Below are 17,727 nucleotides of genomic sequence, written 5' to 3' on the forward strand. Positions count from 1 at the left end.
TCCCTACACATCACCAGAAAACCCATGCATCCCACCCTGCAACTCAAACATTACAGCTTCATGCTTTTTTCATCTAGGTGTAATCCATTCTCTATTTTACTTCTGCTCCTTTTCCAGGGAGTATATCATCTAATTGTGATCTTCCAAGTCCAGGACATGTTCTTTGACCCTCTGCTTTCTGAGCTTCCTCCCAGCTTCACAGCTGAAGCCACTACAAACCCCAGCCATTCTTCAGGCCCAAGAGGACTCCACAGCACACAAGATGCTCAGACCATATCACGTGCCACAATCCACCAGCTCTGAGCGTGATGGAGCACCGAGGCCCCAGCCCTCAAACCTACAGCCACCCCAAACTCATGATTTCACTCATACATCAAGTACCCTTCTCCCCAGACACAAACAAAACAGGGTAGCACATGTTTCAGTAGGAGCTGAGTCTTCCTACTTTGGCACAGCAATTTAGGAGCTGTAAGACAAGCACTAAGGCTGGTCTGATCCAGCCTTTTACAAGCTTTACATTTCACACTGATGTTATCAGCAAGTAAATCAAACACATTGCAAGCAAAAGAATGTTTCATATGTTTTTGCTATATGCATTCCTCTCAACTGAGTGTTCCGGATACATTAATTGTTTTCTGACAGTCATCTTTCCAATTAAGATCTGCTCCTTCCTTCCTTCCTAATTTTGCCAGTATGTTACACAAAATTTAGTTGCTAACATGTTCCAACAGGGACAAGAGGAATGATCAGTAGAGATTAAAGCATGCCATACATCAGCCAACTTTTCAAGCAACTGACAAACTAAACACAAAACATCTTGGAAGGAGAGGTTTACAGAGATGACAGCTCTCTTATGATGGTTGGCCCCAAGATCATCAACATTTCTGTCAGTTGTCAAAAGTGTTGTGTTGTATTTTAAAAAATGGCAATTAAATCCCCAAACACACACAAGGGGAGAGCCCACAAATGTTATACCTATATTTTATTAATTCAAATCCAAGCAAGATCATCTAAGGTCATCTCTAGTATGTACTAAATAGCACCACAGGAGTTCTGTTCGACGTTTCACACAGGATCATTGACAAAACTGAGATGGAGATGATGTGCCCTTATGGATTACTTTCATTAACACGAACACCCAAGTTCTGCAGTCCTTAGGCATAGCACTTGTCAAGGGCTCCAAATCAAGAGCTTGTCTGGTCATAAACATCTTGGTATAGAGTGTGCTATTTTAAGAGACCAGCACCTATGGCTCAACTCCAGATGAGCAGTAAATGAACCATCCACTCAATCCACAAACAGAAGAGCTAGTGGTAGGTTTTGTTTTCAAATAAAGATGCTACTGATTGTACATCAGCAAGAAGTCAAGTTGCAAGGCATTAACTAGTATGCTCTCATCTCATTTTCCCACCAGCAACATGATTCTCAGATCCAAGTTTTATTGCTCAATAGCCACAGCTTCTGCCAAAAATCACAAGGGAGCCAGGGGGAGGGGATGGCAAATATGAAATGGGACAACAGCTGTCAAGGTAATTTGATAGCAGCAATGGCTTCTTGAACCAGTGGACACTCTTGAGAATGTGAGCCAAGGCCTCCAGGCATCCACAGAAAAGCCAAGTAAGATAAAGAGCTCGGTGAGAGAGCAGATACAGATGTCTGAGACAGAGGAAAGAACAAAGAAAGCCAAGGCCATCTAACTTCTAAGAACTTCAGTTTTCCAAACAACAAAAAAAAAATTCAGAGCAAGTGTCCAAATGAACCCTCCCAGCCATGAAGACAAACCATCTTTTGTTTGAAAAATGTTTGCAAGTTTTCCCAGTACTCTTTCCAAAAACATCTCAAAACTACAACATCCAAACAGAGAAGAGGAGTGAAGAATGAGCTGACAGATTAAAAGATAAGCCAATAACCCTGTACAGGTTGAAATCTAGCTCAACTTCCACTAACAAGTAGTCACCTGCATTATGAGATTCACATACATTAAACCTAGCACAAGCCAATTCCTAGAATAATGCCCACAGTCAAAAGTTGTGTCCATAACAGAGAAAATATCCAAAAGGATGAGTTATCAGTGGAAACCCTGAAAGTTTCCATACGTTTAGTTTAGTTGCTCTGCTAAATGAACCATCCCTTCAGCAATGAGTCATATCCTTTGGTGGAACACTAAGAAGAAAGCTCTTTTGCTTGGGTCTATGTGGCACCTGTTTTGGTAACATTAAATGGATCACAGAGATGTGCCAAAACACAGGCAAGCACAAACAGCAAGACAGGAACATGTTAGCTGTGACAAGTGCAGCAGAGGGAGGTCACACACTTTATGACTACTCTCATCAGTAGGTTTTACTCTTCTTTTTAGGATAGTTTTCATTTTCTGTATTTTATGCTTTAAACTTCTCCCATGCTCTGAACAATTGCAGTTTTCTTACTTTCACTCTGTTCCCAGGACCTCTGGATTCTCCTCAACCACCCCTATATACAGGCTTGTCTCAGCAATCTCACAGGAGTTTGCAATAGCTGGGAGGAAAAAAAAAAGCAAACAGAAATGCTCACAGCTTTGTTCAGTATTATTGCCACCTGCTACAGACATGTGACATATCAAGAAACATGCACCCACAGATGCATTTTGGCAGTGATGATGAAGCAGATCAATTGTTTCTTCATGCTGAAGTTAACATTTTGACTGACACTAATGCAGTTAGTCATTTATGTTAAAAACAGCTTATTCTGATAGAGAAATAAAAAAAAACCCAGATGACAACTGGCTACCAGAATTTAGCATCAAATTTAAAATCAAACTGCAAACCTAATTTAACATTCAATCTTTCGAGTTAGATCTTCAAACATCGTACTTGGGCAAAGCAGCCCCTGGTTTGTCTGAGGCTGCAGATCTCCCCCGAGCAGTGCAGCTCCCTCACCTGACCCTGGAGGGACCATCTACTGCTATTTTTGAAAGCACTTACTAAAAAAACCCAACACAGGAGCTTTTGCCTTAAGTGCTGGTGCTGCAGAGCAGACATCAGACCTGGAAGAGCAGGGTGGCCTCTGCAGGCCTCCTGACCCTCACAGGGGCAGATAAAGAGAATCCACAGAATGACTGCCTCGAAGCCAAACAGGTTTAACAGCCCTGCACCATCTCTGAGGCAAAAGGCAATTTGCTTGGTATGTCACAGATAAAACGTGCCTGTGTTGAGGCAGGGTAATGAGACATCTACTCCATGCCACTTCAAAAGGTTAACAACTCAAAGGTTGCAACACTCCCATCTCCTTGCCTGCAAAGGCTGCCCTACCTAGTCCCACCATCACTCCCTTTGGCTCCCTGTTCCAACACAAAGGAATTAAAAATTAAGGAAAAATAATTGTATCTAAAACTAGAAATCTACTTTTGTTACTTTTAGTAGCAACTTCTTCAATGACACTTCTGAATTCGCACTTTACTGAAGGTTACCATTCACTCACCTCTCCATTTAGTGAGTCAAAGGAAGAAGAATTAATTAATCCCTGTCCCCTCCTTCCCTGCACAAGCCAAACTCCTGGGATAGGGATGAGAAAATGGATCACGCCTTCACTGTCCCAGTCACATCCATTTTCTGAATGGGACTAGCAGGAAAATTCTCAGCTCCCCTCTCCTGTTCCTATCTCCTATGTCAATGAAAACAGTAAAGAGCCAGGTCATTATGATCACAAGCATAGCACATTTCTTCATGCTGGAAAAATGGTGCCTGGATTATGAGTCAACACCAAGCTTCTGCACCAACAGACACTTCAATCAGACATCAGTCACTAGAGGAAGCACAAAGAGACAGTGACAATGGTATCATCATGACACAGGTTCTTCCAATTCTGTGTCACAGAGTCAAGTCCACCCTAGGAAGCAACCACCAGAGCAGTGACAGAGCACACTGTCAACACCCTCAGAAAAAGCAGGACACACTGAGTGCCATGTGGAGGCTGCCTGCACCACCCCAGAGCAGGGTTGGACCATCACAAGAAGTCTTGCACACCCCCTTAATTGTTGAAAAAAAACCTGGCGGGCTGCACCTTCCCCACATCACATCACATCACCCCACATGGAAAAAGGGAAGAATCCAACTAAGCCATCCTTTTTATCTCAAATGAACAGGATTCATCAGCAGTGAGAACAGACCTGGGTCTGTGTCACTGCATCCCTCAGCCAGCTTGCTGAAGATTCCTTGGAATGGGTGGCAGGGAGGAACAGTGCAGTGTTACCCTCTGGTATAACTGACCTGCCCATGGTGCAAGAACAACTTTCCAGTGGCACCAGGATTTAGGCCTCAAGACTTTCTGGTTCATGAGGAAGCCAACATTTATTCATACTTGGGTTACCATCTTGTCACCAACAAGAAAAAAGGACACTGACCTGCATGTCCCTTAACTCTGGGAGTTTAAGCACTAACAGGCTGACCCTTAAAGACTTGCCTACTAGGTTTTCAGCTCAGAAAAACAGGCAAGTATTTAGTACATAATTAATCCTAAATTGGACATTAGTTTAAAACTGTCTGAAAGCAGAAGTTAAGCAGCACAGGATAAAAGGATAAATGGCATCTCTGACACAGTAAAATAAAAACAACATAGCAAAACTACTCTGCGTCAGTAAGAGGTAAGAAAACACCCAACAATTAACTCTACAGCAGCAATTTTAGTAACCATAAAGCTGCACAGAGCAGAGCACTAACCATGGACATTCACCTTAATTGTCTCTATACACTTGCCTAGTGGATGGCCTCATCTCATCTATCACCTAGTCTCTTTCTGTTTTTCCTCACCTACTGCCAACAAATAGTGCCAGGAGAACTACACATTGATCTGAAAAGGGAGAGTGAAAACACTGGAGACATTGACAGCCAAGGAGCTCAGGGCAAGAGAAATAAGACCTGAGTCACTGGAGGGGCTGTCAGTCTAAAGAAAGTTTCAATCATCATGCAAGGAAGCTATTACATGAACATTAAACCAAACTCCTATTTATAGAACCTAAATTACAGTAGACAAGCTGAAACATACTGGCTTCCACTAAACCAATTCAGTTGATATAATGGAAAGGGATAAAAATGTGTTCTCATTCTACAGCAAAGTAATTGAAGCACAAGGAGAAGACATCACAACTACAACTTTGGACAGTGCTAGAAGTCCAAAAGAGAAAACCACCACTTTATCCTTGCCCAGCTCTCAACTTACTTGAAGCAGGTATGCCCTTGATGTCCTTGAGTCATTTTTCCATTTTGAAGGAAAAAATGCAGGAATAGGAAAATTAAGTCTCAGTTTTGCAAGGATTAAAAAAAAAAAGAAAAAAAATCCAAAACAACTTTGTTCCTATTTGTAAGAACTTTTGCATCTGGTCTTATCTTGAGGGTGTTTTCTAATGTCCCAGTCATCCTCAAAGTCACAGAATACACTGAGATGAGAATAATTCCTTTTGTTAGGAGAATTGTTCACAGCAAGAGTTTTTCCTCCCAGGAACTACATGCTGCCTCTAACTGTGAGAGCACATGTTTAACCACAGCACACACTCATTCCTTGTCACAACTACTAACTGCAGCACTGGACAGGATGGTTAAGATAATCTCATTTCTTAAAATTCTTTGGAGTTTAAAGCATTTCATTCCCTCCCAAATGATCACTCTAAAAACAGGACACTGCAGTTCCAGTGATTTTCAAAGGAAATAAACCCAGATACTCCTTTAATCCCCAAGCCTACCAGTTTCCTCATGGTGGCTCTTTGCTCAGCATCCTCCCTTAAACTTTTCAAGTACTGCTCAAGGCACTCAACTCTTTATATTGATCAAGAGGTGGATTCAAGTAGAAAACAAGGAACCTAAAAACAGCTTGCAACACTTTTAAGTGTGTTTCCAGGTAGAGATCAATGAGGTAGTGGGAACAATGGCAAACAACAGACCATCATCAATACAAACTTGGTAAGAGACATTTTCTTAATTACTCTAACCCATGTTTGGATTAAGACAGTCCACATTAGTTCCAGGATGGCTGCATGTCTGTCTGAAAAAAAAATCATGTACTGATCTCTCTGGAAAGCTAAATAATTTAAATACAAAACCATCAGGAATTACAGCTAGACAACTTCCCCCTTTCTGAATATTTTCCTTGGAACTTTTTGGTTGCAGCCTGTGCATTGCATAGGGCTTAGAAGGCTATTACTCTTGGAAGCTATACTCCCAAATTCTTTCCTTTACTGGAAGATGTGAGGTTGATGATTTGTAAAGAAGAAATGTATTAAAGCCCCTTACCACTGGACCACATTCAAACAGCAGGCAAGCAACAAGTTTAAACCCACTTTCCAGGCCAGGAATCAGAAATGAAAATGTCCTCAACACTAAAATGTATGCGTGTCTTCACTCTACCCCACACGCTTCTGCAGTGTCTCTCTCATAATAAAACAAGGCTTGTTCAAAGATTACAGCAAAGACTGGAAAATTCAAAACAGCTGCTCTGGAAAGAAAAAAAAAACATTAACAGAATAGAGCCATTGACATCAGAGCTCTCCTGGTAGACCTCTCATCCCATGCACAGCAAGTGCTCCCATGCAGAGAGGAGGAGCAGAGGCTGGGATTCCCATCCACGGTGCATCACACAGCACAGGGAAACCTTCATCCCCACCCTGAACCCCAGGGGCATTGAAGAAAGCAGGAAAAAAGAAAGCTACCCTATTTGCTTGCTCATTGACTGCACACACTACCACTGCACTCACAGGTTCAACTCTATGACTGGCATCAAGGAACAGATTGCTGTAGTTCTTGGAGCCTGCACCCAGTAGGTAATTAAGTTTTTTCACTGCCACAGCTGCCTTCCTCAAGCTCTAACCTCAGGGGATTCCCACCCTGGGAAGTTTCACCCCCCACCACGACTGCCTAGAGGGTGAACTGTGCAACTTCTCCATTTCAAGGTTCTCCTTGGGAGCCTTCAGACAATACAACACCAGCTGAATTAAACTAGCACACTACTGGTAAAGCAGCTTTGTACTAGTGATCACAAATCCCCTCTAGGCTTTTGTCAAACAAACAGAAAGACCTAGAAAACTGTCAGTCCTGATTATGATGGAGGGGCTGAGTCCATCATATGGGATCAGAGCTTTAAGCATGCTGTGATCCCTGTAAGGGTCACAGGAAAACACAAACACACTAGAAACTGGCTTTCCTCTACACGACACACAAGACAGTCTCCCATTCCTCTTGCAAGTAAGCATTCAAAACTTTAGCAGCTGACTAAAAGGGCTGAGTCTGAAGTACACTGTACATTTTTATTAAGAGAGATAATGATTTGGACAGGGATCTTGATTTCTCTAGGAGAAACCCCATCCACACAGTCTAAGCAATTCTTCAACGCTAAGAGAAGGAAAAAAAAATACTCCCCATGAGCAGTGTGAAGTTCTTGAAATTCACTGTTTTGAAATTAGTGTTTTCAAACCTAACCACTCCAAAAGGCTCCAGGCAAATTAGAACATCAACAAGAAGATAAAAGTTATTCCCCATGAGGGTAGGGAACTAGCACACAACAAGACCAGATCACATCTGAAAAACAGCATAAATCCCAAACCTCCACAACCATGTAGTCCATGTGGTGAGCTACTCACAGGTCCACTGGCCCAACTTCCAATGAGGCATCTATTATTCCTCTATTCTGCTGAAGGAAAAGGAAGACCTAAAGCAGTGAACCTTCAAAGTACTTTGAGAGATTCTTCCTCACCTAATCCCCACACACTGCATCAAGATATTTAAATAAAAACTGAAAGTCAGAAAGCCAAAAAGCTTTATCTGTACACATACCTCAGCTACACAGCAGGGGAAATAAAACCCCACACAAATTCACAGAGCAAAATATATTACACTAATTTATCCACCTTGAATCAAAATCTTAGTGATGTCCCTCGGAGCTCAAGTTAGAGCTACTGAGTAACTCTAATTCACAATTCTGGCCTACTTTAATGAGTAAAAAATGGAACTAAAGCCTCTTTACTAAATGCCCTTTAATATCAGCTGAAGGTCCCTGTCTGCTCTTGCTGTGTATGGGAATTGTAACTGTAAGAGCTGTTCTTGCTTCCAATGGAAAGATGTCCCAAGCAAGATAGGAAGAACTAAGCCTGCAGCTTACCTAAAACCCACAGCCACACCTACTTTCAATGCCAGATTGTAAATTTTTATCAAGAACAAGTTCACAATGGCAGATTTTCTTCCTATTTGTAGGAATCTAGAAATTGCTGCCAAGCAATTCACAAGCCATAAAAGCAGGCAACTGATCGTCCTTGTCCTCACGTAATTGCTGCATGGGAAGGGGTCCTGCAGGCTGCACTTTGAAACCCCCAGTGCAAAGGGTAGGCAGGACAATCTCCTGAAAGCCAGAGGTGGAGTCCTGGAAGAAAACCAGTAATGGCAAGATCCTTCCGAAAATCATTTGCTGGCAGCAGAGTATCCAGCCAAGGCAGAACCAGCATTTTTGTTGCCCTTGTTATCCATGGGTAAATGGGGAAAATAAAGCCTTGTCCACCTCCACGAAGACCAGCTGTCACAAAAGGCTCTGTCACATCACTATAAGAGATTATACTACAATAAAAAAAAAGCTTGCTGTAAAGAAAACCCCAACTTTCATTTACAGCTGCTGTGGGAAAGAACCTCAGTGAAGTAGGAGCCCAGTCTGAGGGCACAGTTCATCCTGCAGAGAGCAATGATACCACAGCACTCTCATCTGAAGAGCAGCTCCTTTTGGGACTGCCAGCAAAAGAATGGTGTCATCCCAAAGAAAGCATTACAGAAAACATAACTATACAGATCTTTTGTGCTCCATGTATGCATTCATTGCCCAGCCCCAGTGCCTTCGGCTGGAGCAAAGCTCTTGTGTGGTTAATTAGTAACTGCAGCTGAGTCCTGTTAACTTGTAAACTCCTGAGGCCTCCACAATCATCAGGTTTCAGCTCCCAGAATGACAGGCACCACACTTACTCTGTCCTTCAAAATAGGATTCCTTGATGAGCAAGGCTGTTGTTTCATAAACACTGAAATTATTATACCAAACAATTCATAAGTGAAATGCTTCAATATAAAGAAACACAAGTCCTAACCACACAAGCTTTCTTTGCTTTGAAGTTTCTGTTTAATCTAGGGCTTAGATATTTTAAGACAAGTTGGTTACAAGACAAGTTGTTTTTCTAGTATTCTTTCACTAGTCCTTTCAAGCAGATATCATCACCAGTAGGTGAAGAGCAAGTCTGAGTAATGTTTTTAAATCACAAAAATAACCACAAACACCCATGTAAGAATCCCAATTTCAACATGCCAGCCAACCCAGACAAAGAAACACCTCTGGCATTACTGGTTGTGTACTACAACAACCCAATCCTCAAAGCCAAATGACCTATATGATGCCCCATTGACAACATGGAAGTGTGGAAAATCCTGGAAGCCATTCTTCAGTGAAAACTGGCTGTCTACCAAAATTCTGGAAAGCTCCAAGACAATTTTAACAGAAAACATGACAACAGTGGCTCAAAGATTCCCAAGGACACCTACCTATGACCCTTCAGAGTGGCAAGTTACTACAGACGAAGCCATAAACAGGGAAAAGAAGACTTCTGAGTAAAGGAGGACAAAAAAAAGGAGAGTTAATGGAGACATGCTCTTCTCATGATGCATGTTTTGTACAACATTACACTTAGCCCTAGTTTATTCCCAGCATAGCTTATTCTACCAACTATTGGGCCATACAGATTTCCTGGCCAAGGAAAAAGGTGCATTCCTCCAGAAGAAGGTTAATGACAGACTGCTGCATCTTGTTTTCTATGATTATATATTGGTGAAAAGTGAAACAAAACCCCATCACTTGATAGTCCTGAAATGACTCAGTGACCTTGGCAGGAGCCAGACTGGATTAACCACCTGGTATGGACTGTTAGCCATGGGCTGTGGGCAGTAGCTCATTAGCATCAAGTATTTACACTCCTATTTGTAGCTGGTAGGCTGTAATTCAGGACCTTGTCAAATTAACTAGAGTGCCAGGTTGCACTCACTAGGGTATGGTTCAGAGTACTCTGTGTTGAGGGCTAGTTTTACAAGCTCCATTAGTGAAATTGGAAGGGACTCAACAGTAGAAGTGCCATTGGCCTACCTAGACTGGCAATTGCACCACAGCTCTGTAGAGGCACATAAGCAAATGCAAAAGTGAGCTCTTGCTAAGTATTAATGAAAAAAGCACAGCTTGGTGGTCTATAGATTCGCTTAACACCACGTGGCCACTGCTTCACTCCCATCCTACTTGATCCTGACTAAGCTGCTGTATGACTAACTTAGGACTCTTAATATTGAGCAGGCATTAAATGTTTAAAGGAGGTGAAGTAGTGAGACTTTGAATCCTCCAGGTCTTAATTCCTGTGCACTAGGATGTGTGCCCTCCAAGTGAGCAAGACAAAATGTGACACCAGACAACACCAGGAATATGAGTAGATCTTGTCACAGTCTAGTGGCACTGATGCTCCAAGTTAAGCAACCTAATAACCCCCACAATACTTCCCCCCACTCAAATGATTTCTTCAATAAAACAGGGAGGAGACTCAGGCTCATAACACATATGAAGTGTGAGGTGGCTCACATCCTCATTTCCTAAATTACCAGCTAGAGTGGTACTATAGCCTGACAAAACAAAACCTACCTTTGGATGGCTTCATACAGAACTGACAATCAGAAATGTACTTCTAGACCCATCTCTCTCTGCCACTAGCACTACACAGCTACAGACAGGAGACACCCACTACTGGTGTTTGTTTCTGTGTAACAACTGACAAAGGTTCAGTGTTGATTAGACAGGTTCACAGAGAGAAATAAGCATCCAGGACTATTTAATAAAGACAGTATCGAAAGAATACTGTCCCAGAACTTCCTGAATCACAGCCTGATGAGATCAGTAGGCTTCCATGGGGAACAAAATAAATTGGCCCTTTTCTAATACTTTCTCTAAGCAGCCCCAGCCATTGTCAGAAATTACCTACTGCAGAGGATTCACTGTGATTGTTCTTATGCCCTCAGAGTCAACAGAAGTTCACTGAGAAAACGCTCTGCTCCTCAAACCTCATGTCAGCAGAGAAAAAAACAAAACTCAAAAGAAAAAATCTCAGACCTGGAAGGACACTGTGATGGTTAAAGTACCCGATCAGTTTCCTACACTAATGAATTCGCTCAGAAGTTGATATTCTGCCTCTTGGGTCTATCCTGCTCCAACACTGGCTGTGAAATGCTGTTGGCTGCACAGACTGACCTGAAGTTTACATCTGTGCCTATTACAGATAACCTCTACAGACACAGAGAAAGCAGATAGGAGCATGGTTCACCTGTGGTGGAATTCACTCCCATCAGCTTTAGCACAGGAAAGCATTTGCTAACTGAGCAAACAGCTGAGGGGAGGAAAAGGCAACTTCTTGTGTTTGTCAAATGACAAGAATTGTGAACAACTGGTTAAAAAGCAATCAAAGAACCATACCCAACACAGGCATCAAACTCAAACCTCTACTGCTCAAGCCATTTAATTCACTTACTCCTCTTCCTGCCAGCCACCTGAAACACACATTTCTTCCCACTCTCAGCAGCAGAAGGACTCCTCAGCTAGGCTCATCACCAAAGCTGCTCTTCTAGTAGCCTCTCTTCTCCTGGTCCCTATAAAATGTTCCCAGCAGGGAGCCCAGGAAGAGCTGGAGCTGCTCCCTGATGCATTCCCCTTGGAGCCTCTCCCTGGGCATACCAGCAGGAGGGCTGCCTGCAGTCACCCACATCCGCTGCTCTCCGCTGGCACGAGCACGCATCCCCCAGGAGCTCTGCAAGGCCAGCAGAGCTCTTGGCAGTGCAGTACCTGCGGGTGCTGCGCTGTCACACAGCCAAGGAACAGTTTGTCACGAGGCAACCCCCACCCCCACATGCAATTTTTGTTCAGGGAATAAATCTGCAGGCATAGCATGCTAAGACTTCTGTTTCTTGGTGGCAAATTCCTTCCCACCTACCACTCCCCTACTCTATTCACACAGAAAAGTCTCCACGCTGGACCTCCTCAGCACTCTCTCTGTTACAGGAATTTCCCAAAAAGGATCAGAGGAGGTGCCTTTTATTAGCTAAGCAGCCTTGAAAACGATATTGTTTTCCAAGAAGTTTTACGTGCCTTTCATAATCCCAGAAAGGATTTATGTAGTTTCTTCCAGTTTCTCGTAATGCTGCAGTCACAGGGTTACACGGAAAAAGTGCCCAGGAGACAGACAACCTGCTAGATAAACTAGAAAGTGAACATTCATACCTACTAAATCAAAGTTACTCAAGGAAAGACTGGACTCAGATTCAGCAGGTCATAAAACTTGAAAGGAACCAGGAAAGAAGCCACCTACAAACCTGGATTAGAGCTGCACCAGAAAGATAAGTGACCTAATAACAAAAAAGCCCCTCAGACCAAGTGACCTAATAACAGAAAAAACCCTCTCAGACCAACAATAGTAATGCAGAACTTTGGATCCCTGGGCCATGAATTACTTGCTATCCTACCTGTTTCCAAAAAGAGGATCTATGTGCTCAAAAGAGAAGTAGGTCTAGGTATTCTTCTCTGCACTCAAAAGTCAGAGGTTTATGTTTCAGGCTGCTGGGACTTGGTTATCTTTCAAGGGGGAGGAGGAACTAGAAAAGAAATGGACAAATTTTTTCCCCAATGTCCACTCGAAATCAACCACCAAACACACATGATACTAAAACCAGACAGTGCAAGACCAACAAAGCCTGAAGAAGGTATCATTAAGCTGAATCTGACAACGTTTTTAGGGGAGAAAAACCCTTTTAAAGTCCAGCTGGCAATTATTTTAATAAGGAATCTAGGAGTTTTCTCAAGGCTTCCATGTGATTAAGAAAATGAGAGCTCAGAACTGCTGCACAGTTATTGTGGCTTCTTTGCAACAGGTTATTAAGCTCTGATCTGTAGTATAAAAAAATAGTGGAAACAGATACAAATAAGATCAAAACATATGACTCAAAGTCCCCAGATAAGGAGGACTCCCACTGAGAAACTGCTGCCCTCCAAAGCCATCCAGGCCACCAGGAACACAGCTGTAGAATGGCTTGCAGAAAGTGGGCCAATCTTGAAATATTAGTATTACACCATGAGCCTTTTCAAACTGAATTTCTGTGGGTCCAGCAAACATGGAGCTAGAAATAGAAAGCTTTGGATTTAGGATCACACATGTAGAGATCTGCCTGTGAAAAACACCAAGAGCAAGTGCCAGAGAGCATTGAAGCAGAGACGTAGAGAGACTGTCAAAAAGGAACAGAAAACAAGGAAAAAAAACCAACAACAAAAAAAAGCAGGTCCACACATACATTGACAAGAAAAAGAAGATCAGTGGAGACAGTTCACCAGGTTCTTTCCAAAAATGACTCTGTGGCTCATTCAATCCCTGCTGCAGATTAGGAACCATCACACAAATCAATCCTGGAACAGGTAACACCTTGCTCCCCTTTACTGTAATAGCCAACATTAGATTAGCTGGGAATGAACTCATTTCAAATGAAATACCTCTTTGCTCTGAGCAAAGTCAGGCAGGTCCTTTCCTAGGCCAGTACAGAAGGTACCTTAGACTCCCTTGCATTAAATTTGAATGATTGAATTCAAGTTAAGCACTCAGTCTGCTTAACCTGTAGACAAGTAGATTTGACAGCTCTAGTAAAAGTTTAAGGTCTGTTTTTAGAACAGAAAAATCACACATATTTCAAAATCTACTTAAGTATTTATTTATTTGCAAGTAAACCATGCTTTTTAGAGGAGAAGCTTGTTTGTGGACTGCTTCAGGAATCATGTTTATTCACACTTTAAGAGATTAGACCAGCAAGGGGGTGGGAATGTGCTGAAGCTCTCTTAAAATTAAGTTTCTTGCCTGGCAGCATGGAAGTGAAACAGATACTTATTTTGCAAGTGTAGTCAAAGAATGTTAACAATAGGCCCACCACCAAATCCTCCAGCTGTTCAGCCTAAGCACTAGAACAACTACAGAACTACCCATTTCATCTTCTGCAACAGTACAAAGATGTATATCCTGCTGTGTTTGGATTTTAATCACCTCCTTGTAACCCTCCATTCCATGTTTAGGTTAAGAAGGTTTTGCTTCTGCCTAAAATGCGAGTTTCAAAACCTCATCTACCCAGCTAACTATCAAACTTATTAGAAAAAAAAAATCCTCTCTCCTCAAATCAAAGTTTTAACTAGCAGCACTATCACATGAACTGCCTTTTGCACCCAAGAGTGGTAGCAGGGGCCTGGGTATCAAAAAAGACACACTTAAGAGTTTTGAAGCAAGCTGGCTGTGGCAGAAGATCAATGTGATGGGAAGGGGATGATTAAAAACTGTAAGCTTATTTATTTCCAGCACTCTACTGGAGAGTAACACGCAATTTGATTCTCACCCTTAATTTGGTACATTCTCATGGGAATTTGGCAAGGCTGCTCTGAAGAAGAAAGTTGGAAGAGCTCTTGCAAAAGACACTGTGCTATGCCAGATCAAGCCAGCTATCAGTTATTTACATTCATTTCAAAGGACACAAAGGAAGCCACTTATTTCCACTATATCTGCACTTTTTAAAGAGAAACCAGTTAGGACAAAACTGATCCTAACACAGGGCTTGCCCATACAGACCAACCAGCATAATGACTCTGGAGTAAACATTTAAGTATGCTCAAACGAGCCTGAATTAATTCCCAACTACAGAGACTATTGCAGGCCTCAGCACTGGCAGGAGGGAACACACACGTCAACAGCCATCCTGAACTTGTGCTACTGGGATGTTTCCTAGCACAGGCAAGAGACTGGCTACCAGGGAAAGGGATCTCTAGTCTGCACCTTCCAAGCCACCCAGGAGAATTTTTAAGAATCCTATTTTAAGCACCAGTTTCAGGAACTCTGAGGAGGAATTTGGCTTAGCCACTCTCGCAGGATTAACGCGCACACCTAATTCTCCCAGCTGTTAAATAAAAGGACTGTGCTAACACACAGGAGTGCATTCCATCCTTTCAGACCTGGGAAATAAACTACCAACATAACATGCATTTCTTCAGACACACTGCTGCATACAGAACTAGAACACACCCACAAGTCTCACTACAGGCTAAGAACCCTATGGTGCTATCTGGAGTCTGAACCACAGGGACAGAGAGGAAGAAGAACCACCCTTCACTCACACATGCAGCAAAATCCACCTTAACCAGACAACAGTAAAGTGACACCATTGAGTTTCCCACATCCAAGCTGCAGATCCTGCAGTGTAGAAACCACAGCCAAGGGAGGCCCTCCCTCATCTCTCCTTCAACACCTTCAAAACCAAGTAAGACTTCCCCATCTCTACACACAATCTGAAAGAGATAAAGATAACCACCACTGCACTGGTCAGTAAAAGGCAGGAGTACATTCATCTTCTATACATAAAGATGAAATAAACATGAGGTAACCTTCCAAACTCCCAAAACTGAGTTAACAGGATGAAGAAGATCCAATGCCATGACACAAGAGATTAGCATGCGGACAAAACAGCAACAGAAACTTAAGTCGTAATTTAAACTTATCTGGAAAGAACATTCACCAATTCACAACGTTTTTTTTCAAGGTAATTTATGCAGTTAATAAAAGGTGAGCTCAAATATTCCCCACTAGATTCCCCCTCTCAAGCAAATCACCCCCCAGGAACCGAGCTGTTCCATGGTACTTTGATCAGATCTCCCTGGGTATGAACCCAAAAACCTGGTGGCACTCCAAATAGCCATTTTTTTCCAGCACAGGAGTCCACACATCCAAACTGTCTGAAATTTCACTTAACAACTACCTTGAAAGCTCCCTCCTGCACAGGTCACAGAGCATTATTATTTGCCTTAAAGAGAGGAACAGATTTTAAAAAGAAAATGAAAATATGTTTCTTCCTTACTCATAAGAAGGGTGTTTTTTCCTTACTCATAAGCAATTCTTCTAACAAGAATTGAGTTGCATTTGCCAAGTCAGCACCACCTATAATTAAGAGAAAGGTGTAAAGCCTCAGTCCCATTCTGATGCAACTAATACACAAGCTACACCAAAGAGTTACAGTGTCACATCTTTGCTGAGCCTGTGGTCCTGAAGCACAGGGTAATCTGGGGAAAAAGAGCTGTAACTCTGAAGTGCAGCACCAACAGGTGCTTTGGAATGTATTTTAAGACATTGAAATGATTTATGAGTTACAAGATCAAAGTGTCAATCAAAGCAACTAGAACACGAGCAGAGAGCTGAGGTCGGCTGGCTGAGCCTATGAATGGAGCTAAAACGCCTTGTTTATCTCAGCACGTGTGTGCACTGAGCCTGAAAGGCACCGAGCAGCCCACCCACTCTTCCCAGTCAGGCCAGCTGAAAAAGCACAGAGAAGACACAGCCAAGGAATGGGCGCGGATTCCCGTCAGTGGTTCTCACTATAACGGACAGATGAGTGGAAAAAGCAAGAAGGAAAACAACCTTGCTTGGCACCGTGCCCACACACACATCCCAGTGCAGTGGGGGAAAAAGGCTGGGGGCACATCCCAGCCGTGGATCAGCTTTCTGGCCCAGGGAACGAGCAGATCTGGCAGGTGTCTAAATACTGGTCACTCACAGTCCGGAAAGCACCTTCCTGTGAGCAGGAACCTGAAGCCCCACTGCAGAGCTCCCTTGCTGCAAGCAGGTGGATGCTGACCACCACCGAGCAGCACCTCCCCATCACGCTCCCGCCCCAGGCATGAGCCCACCTTTCTTGAACTCCTCCAGCATGGCATCGAGCTTGGTGTCATTGAAGACAAAGTGCAGCGGGTGGTTGTAGAAGCGGGTGATGGTCTTGAGCGGCGTGCAGTCATCGGGGTCCACAAAAGCCAGGTCCTTAACGAAGAGCAAGTCCACGATGTTGGAGCGGTCGCCCTCGAAAACAGGGATGCGGGTGTAACCGCTCTCCATGATCTCGGACATAGTGTTGAAGTCGAGCACGGCCTCAGCGGCGATCATAAAGCAGTCTCGGAGGGGAGTCATCACGTCCTCCACAGTCTTGGTGCGCAGTTCCAGGGCTCCTTGGATAATGTTGAGCTCCTCCTTGACTAGATCGTTATAAGGGTCGGTGACCCGCAGCATCTCCAACAACTTCTCACGGTTATAGACCGTGCCGATCTCCTGGCCCAGGACACAGTCCAGCAACTTGCTGACGGGGTAGGAGGCCGGGAAGGTCATCATCATGAAAAACTTGGTGAGGAAGATGGTGTTGGCGCCCACGGCCAGGCCGTGCCGAGAGCAAATAGCCTGCGGCACGATCTCGCCGAAGATGACGATACCGATGGTGGAGACCACCACGGCCACCAGCCCAGAGCCGGCAATGTCATCCAGCAGGATGGTAAGAGTGGTGTTGACCAGGACATTGCCCAGCAGGAGGGAGCACAGCAGGTAGTTGCCCTGACGCCGCACAGGCTCGATGCGCTTGGCGTAGTTCTTCTCTTTGTCCGTGCCACAGTTCTGCACGATGCGCAGTTCCATGGGGTCCAGGGCCATCAGGCCCAGGTTGAGACCACTGAACATGCCCGAGAGGCACAGGAGGAGCGAGATGAAGATGACCTGCAGCCAGAAGGGCAGCAGGAACTTCTTCTCCTCGCCCACGATCATCTTGGTGTCCTCACCGTCATGGTAGATCCACGTGGTCTCGCCCCAGGGCGGGGGTCCCG

General features: G+C 43.6%; 1 protein-coding gene across 1 annotated transcript in view; it reads right to left on the reverse strand.

The window, feature by feature from the left end:
- CNNM2 (cyclin and CBS domain divalent metal cation transport mediator 2) overlaps positions 1-17,721 on the reverse strand; it is a 111,510-nt gene extending 93,789 nt beyond the window's left edge. The window contains exon 1 of the mRNA XM_005416402.2: positions 16,774-17,721. Coding sequence (XP_005416459.1) covers positions 16,774-17,668 — 895 coding nt within the window. The 5' untranslated portion in view covers positions 17,669-17,721. The remainder of the gene's footprint in view (positions 1-16,773) is intronic.
- Positions 17,722-17,727: the final 6 nt, after the last annotated feature.

Source organism: Geospiza fortis, unplaced genomic scaffold, assembly GCF_000277835.1.
Source record: "Geospiza fortis unplaced genomic scaffold, GeoFor_1.0 scaffold130, whole genome shotgun sequence".
NCBI classification, from domain to species: Eukaryota; Metazoa; Chordata; class Aves; order Passeriformes; family Thraupidae; genus Geospiza; species Geospiza fortis.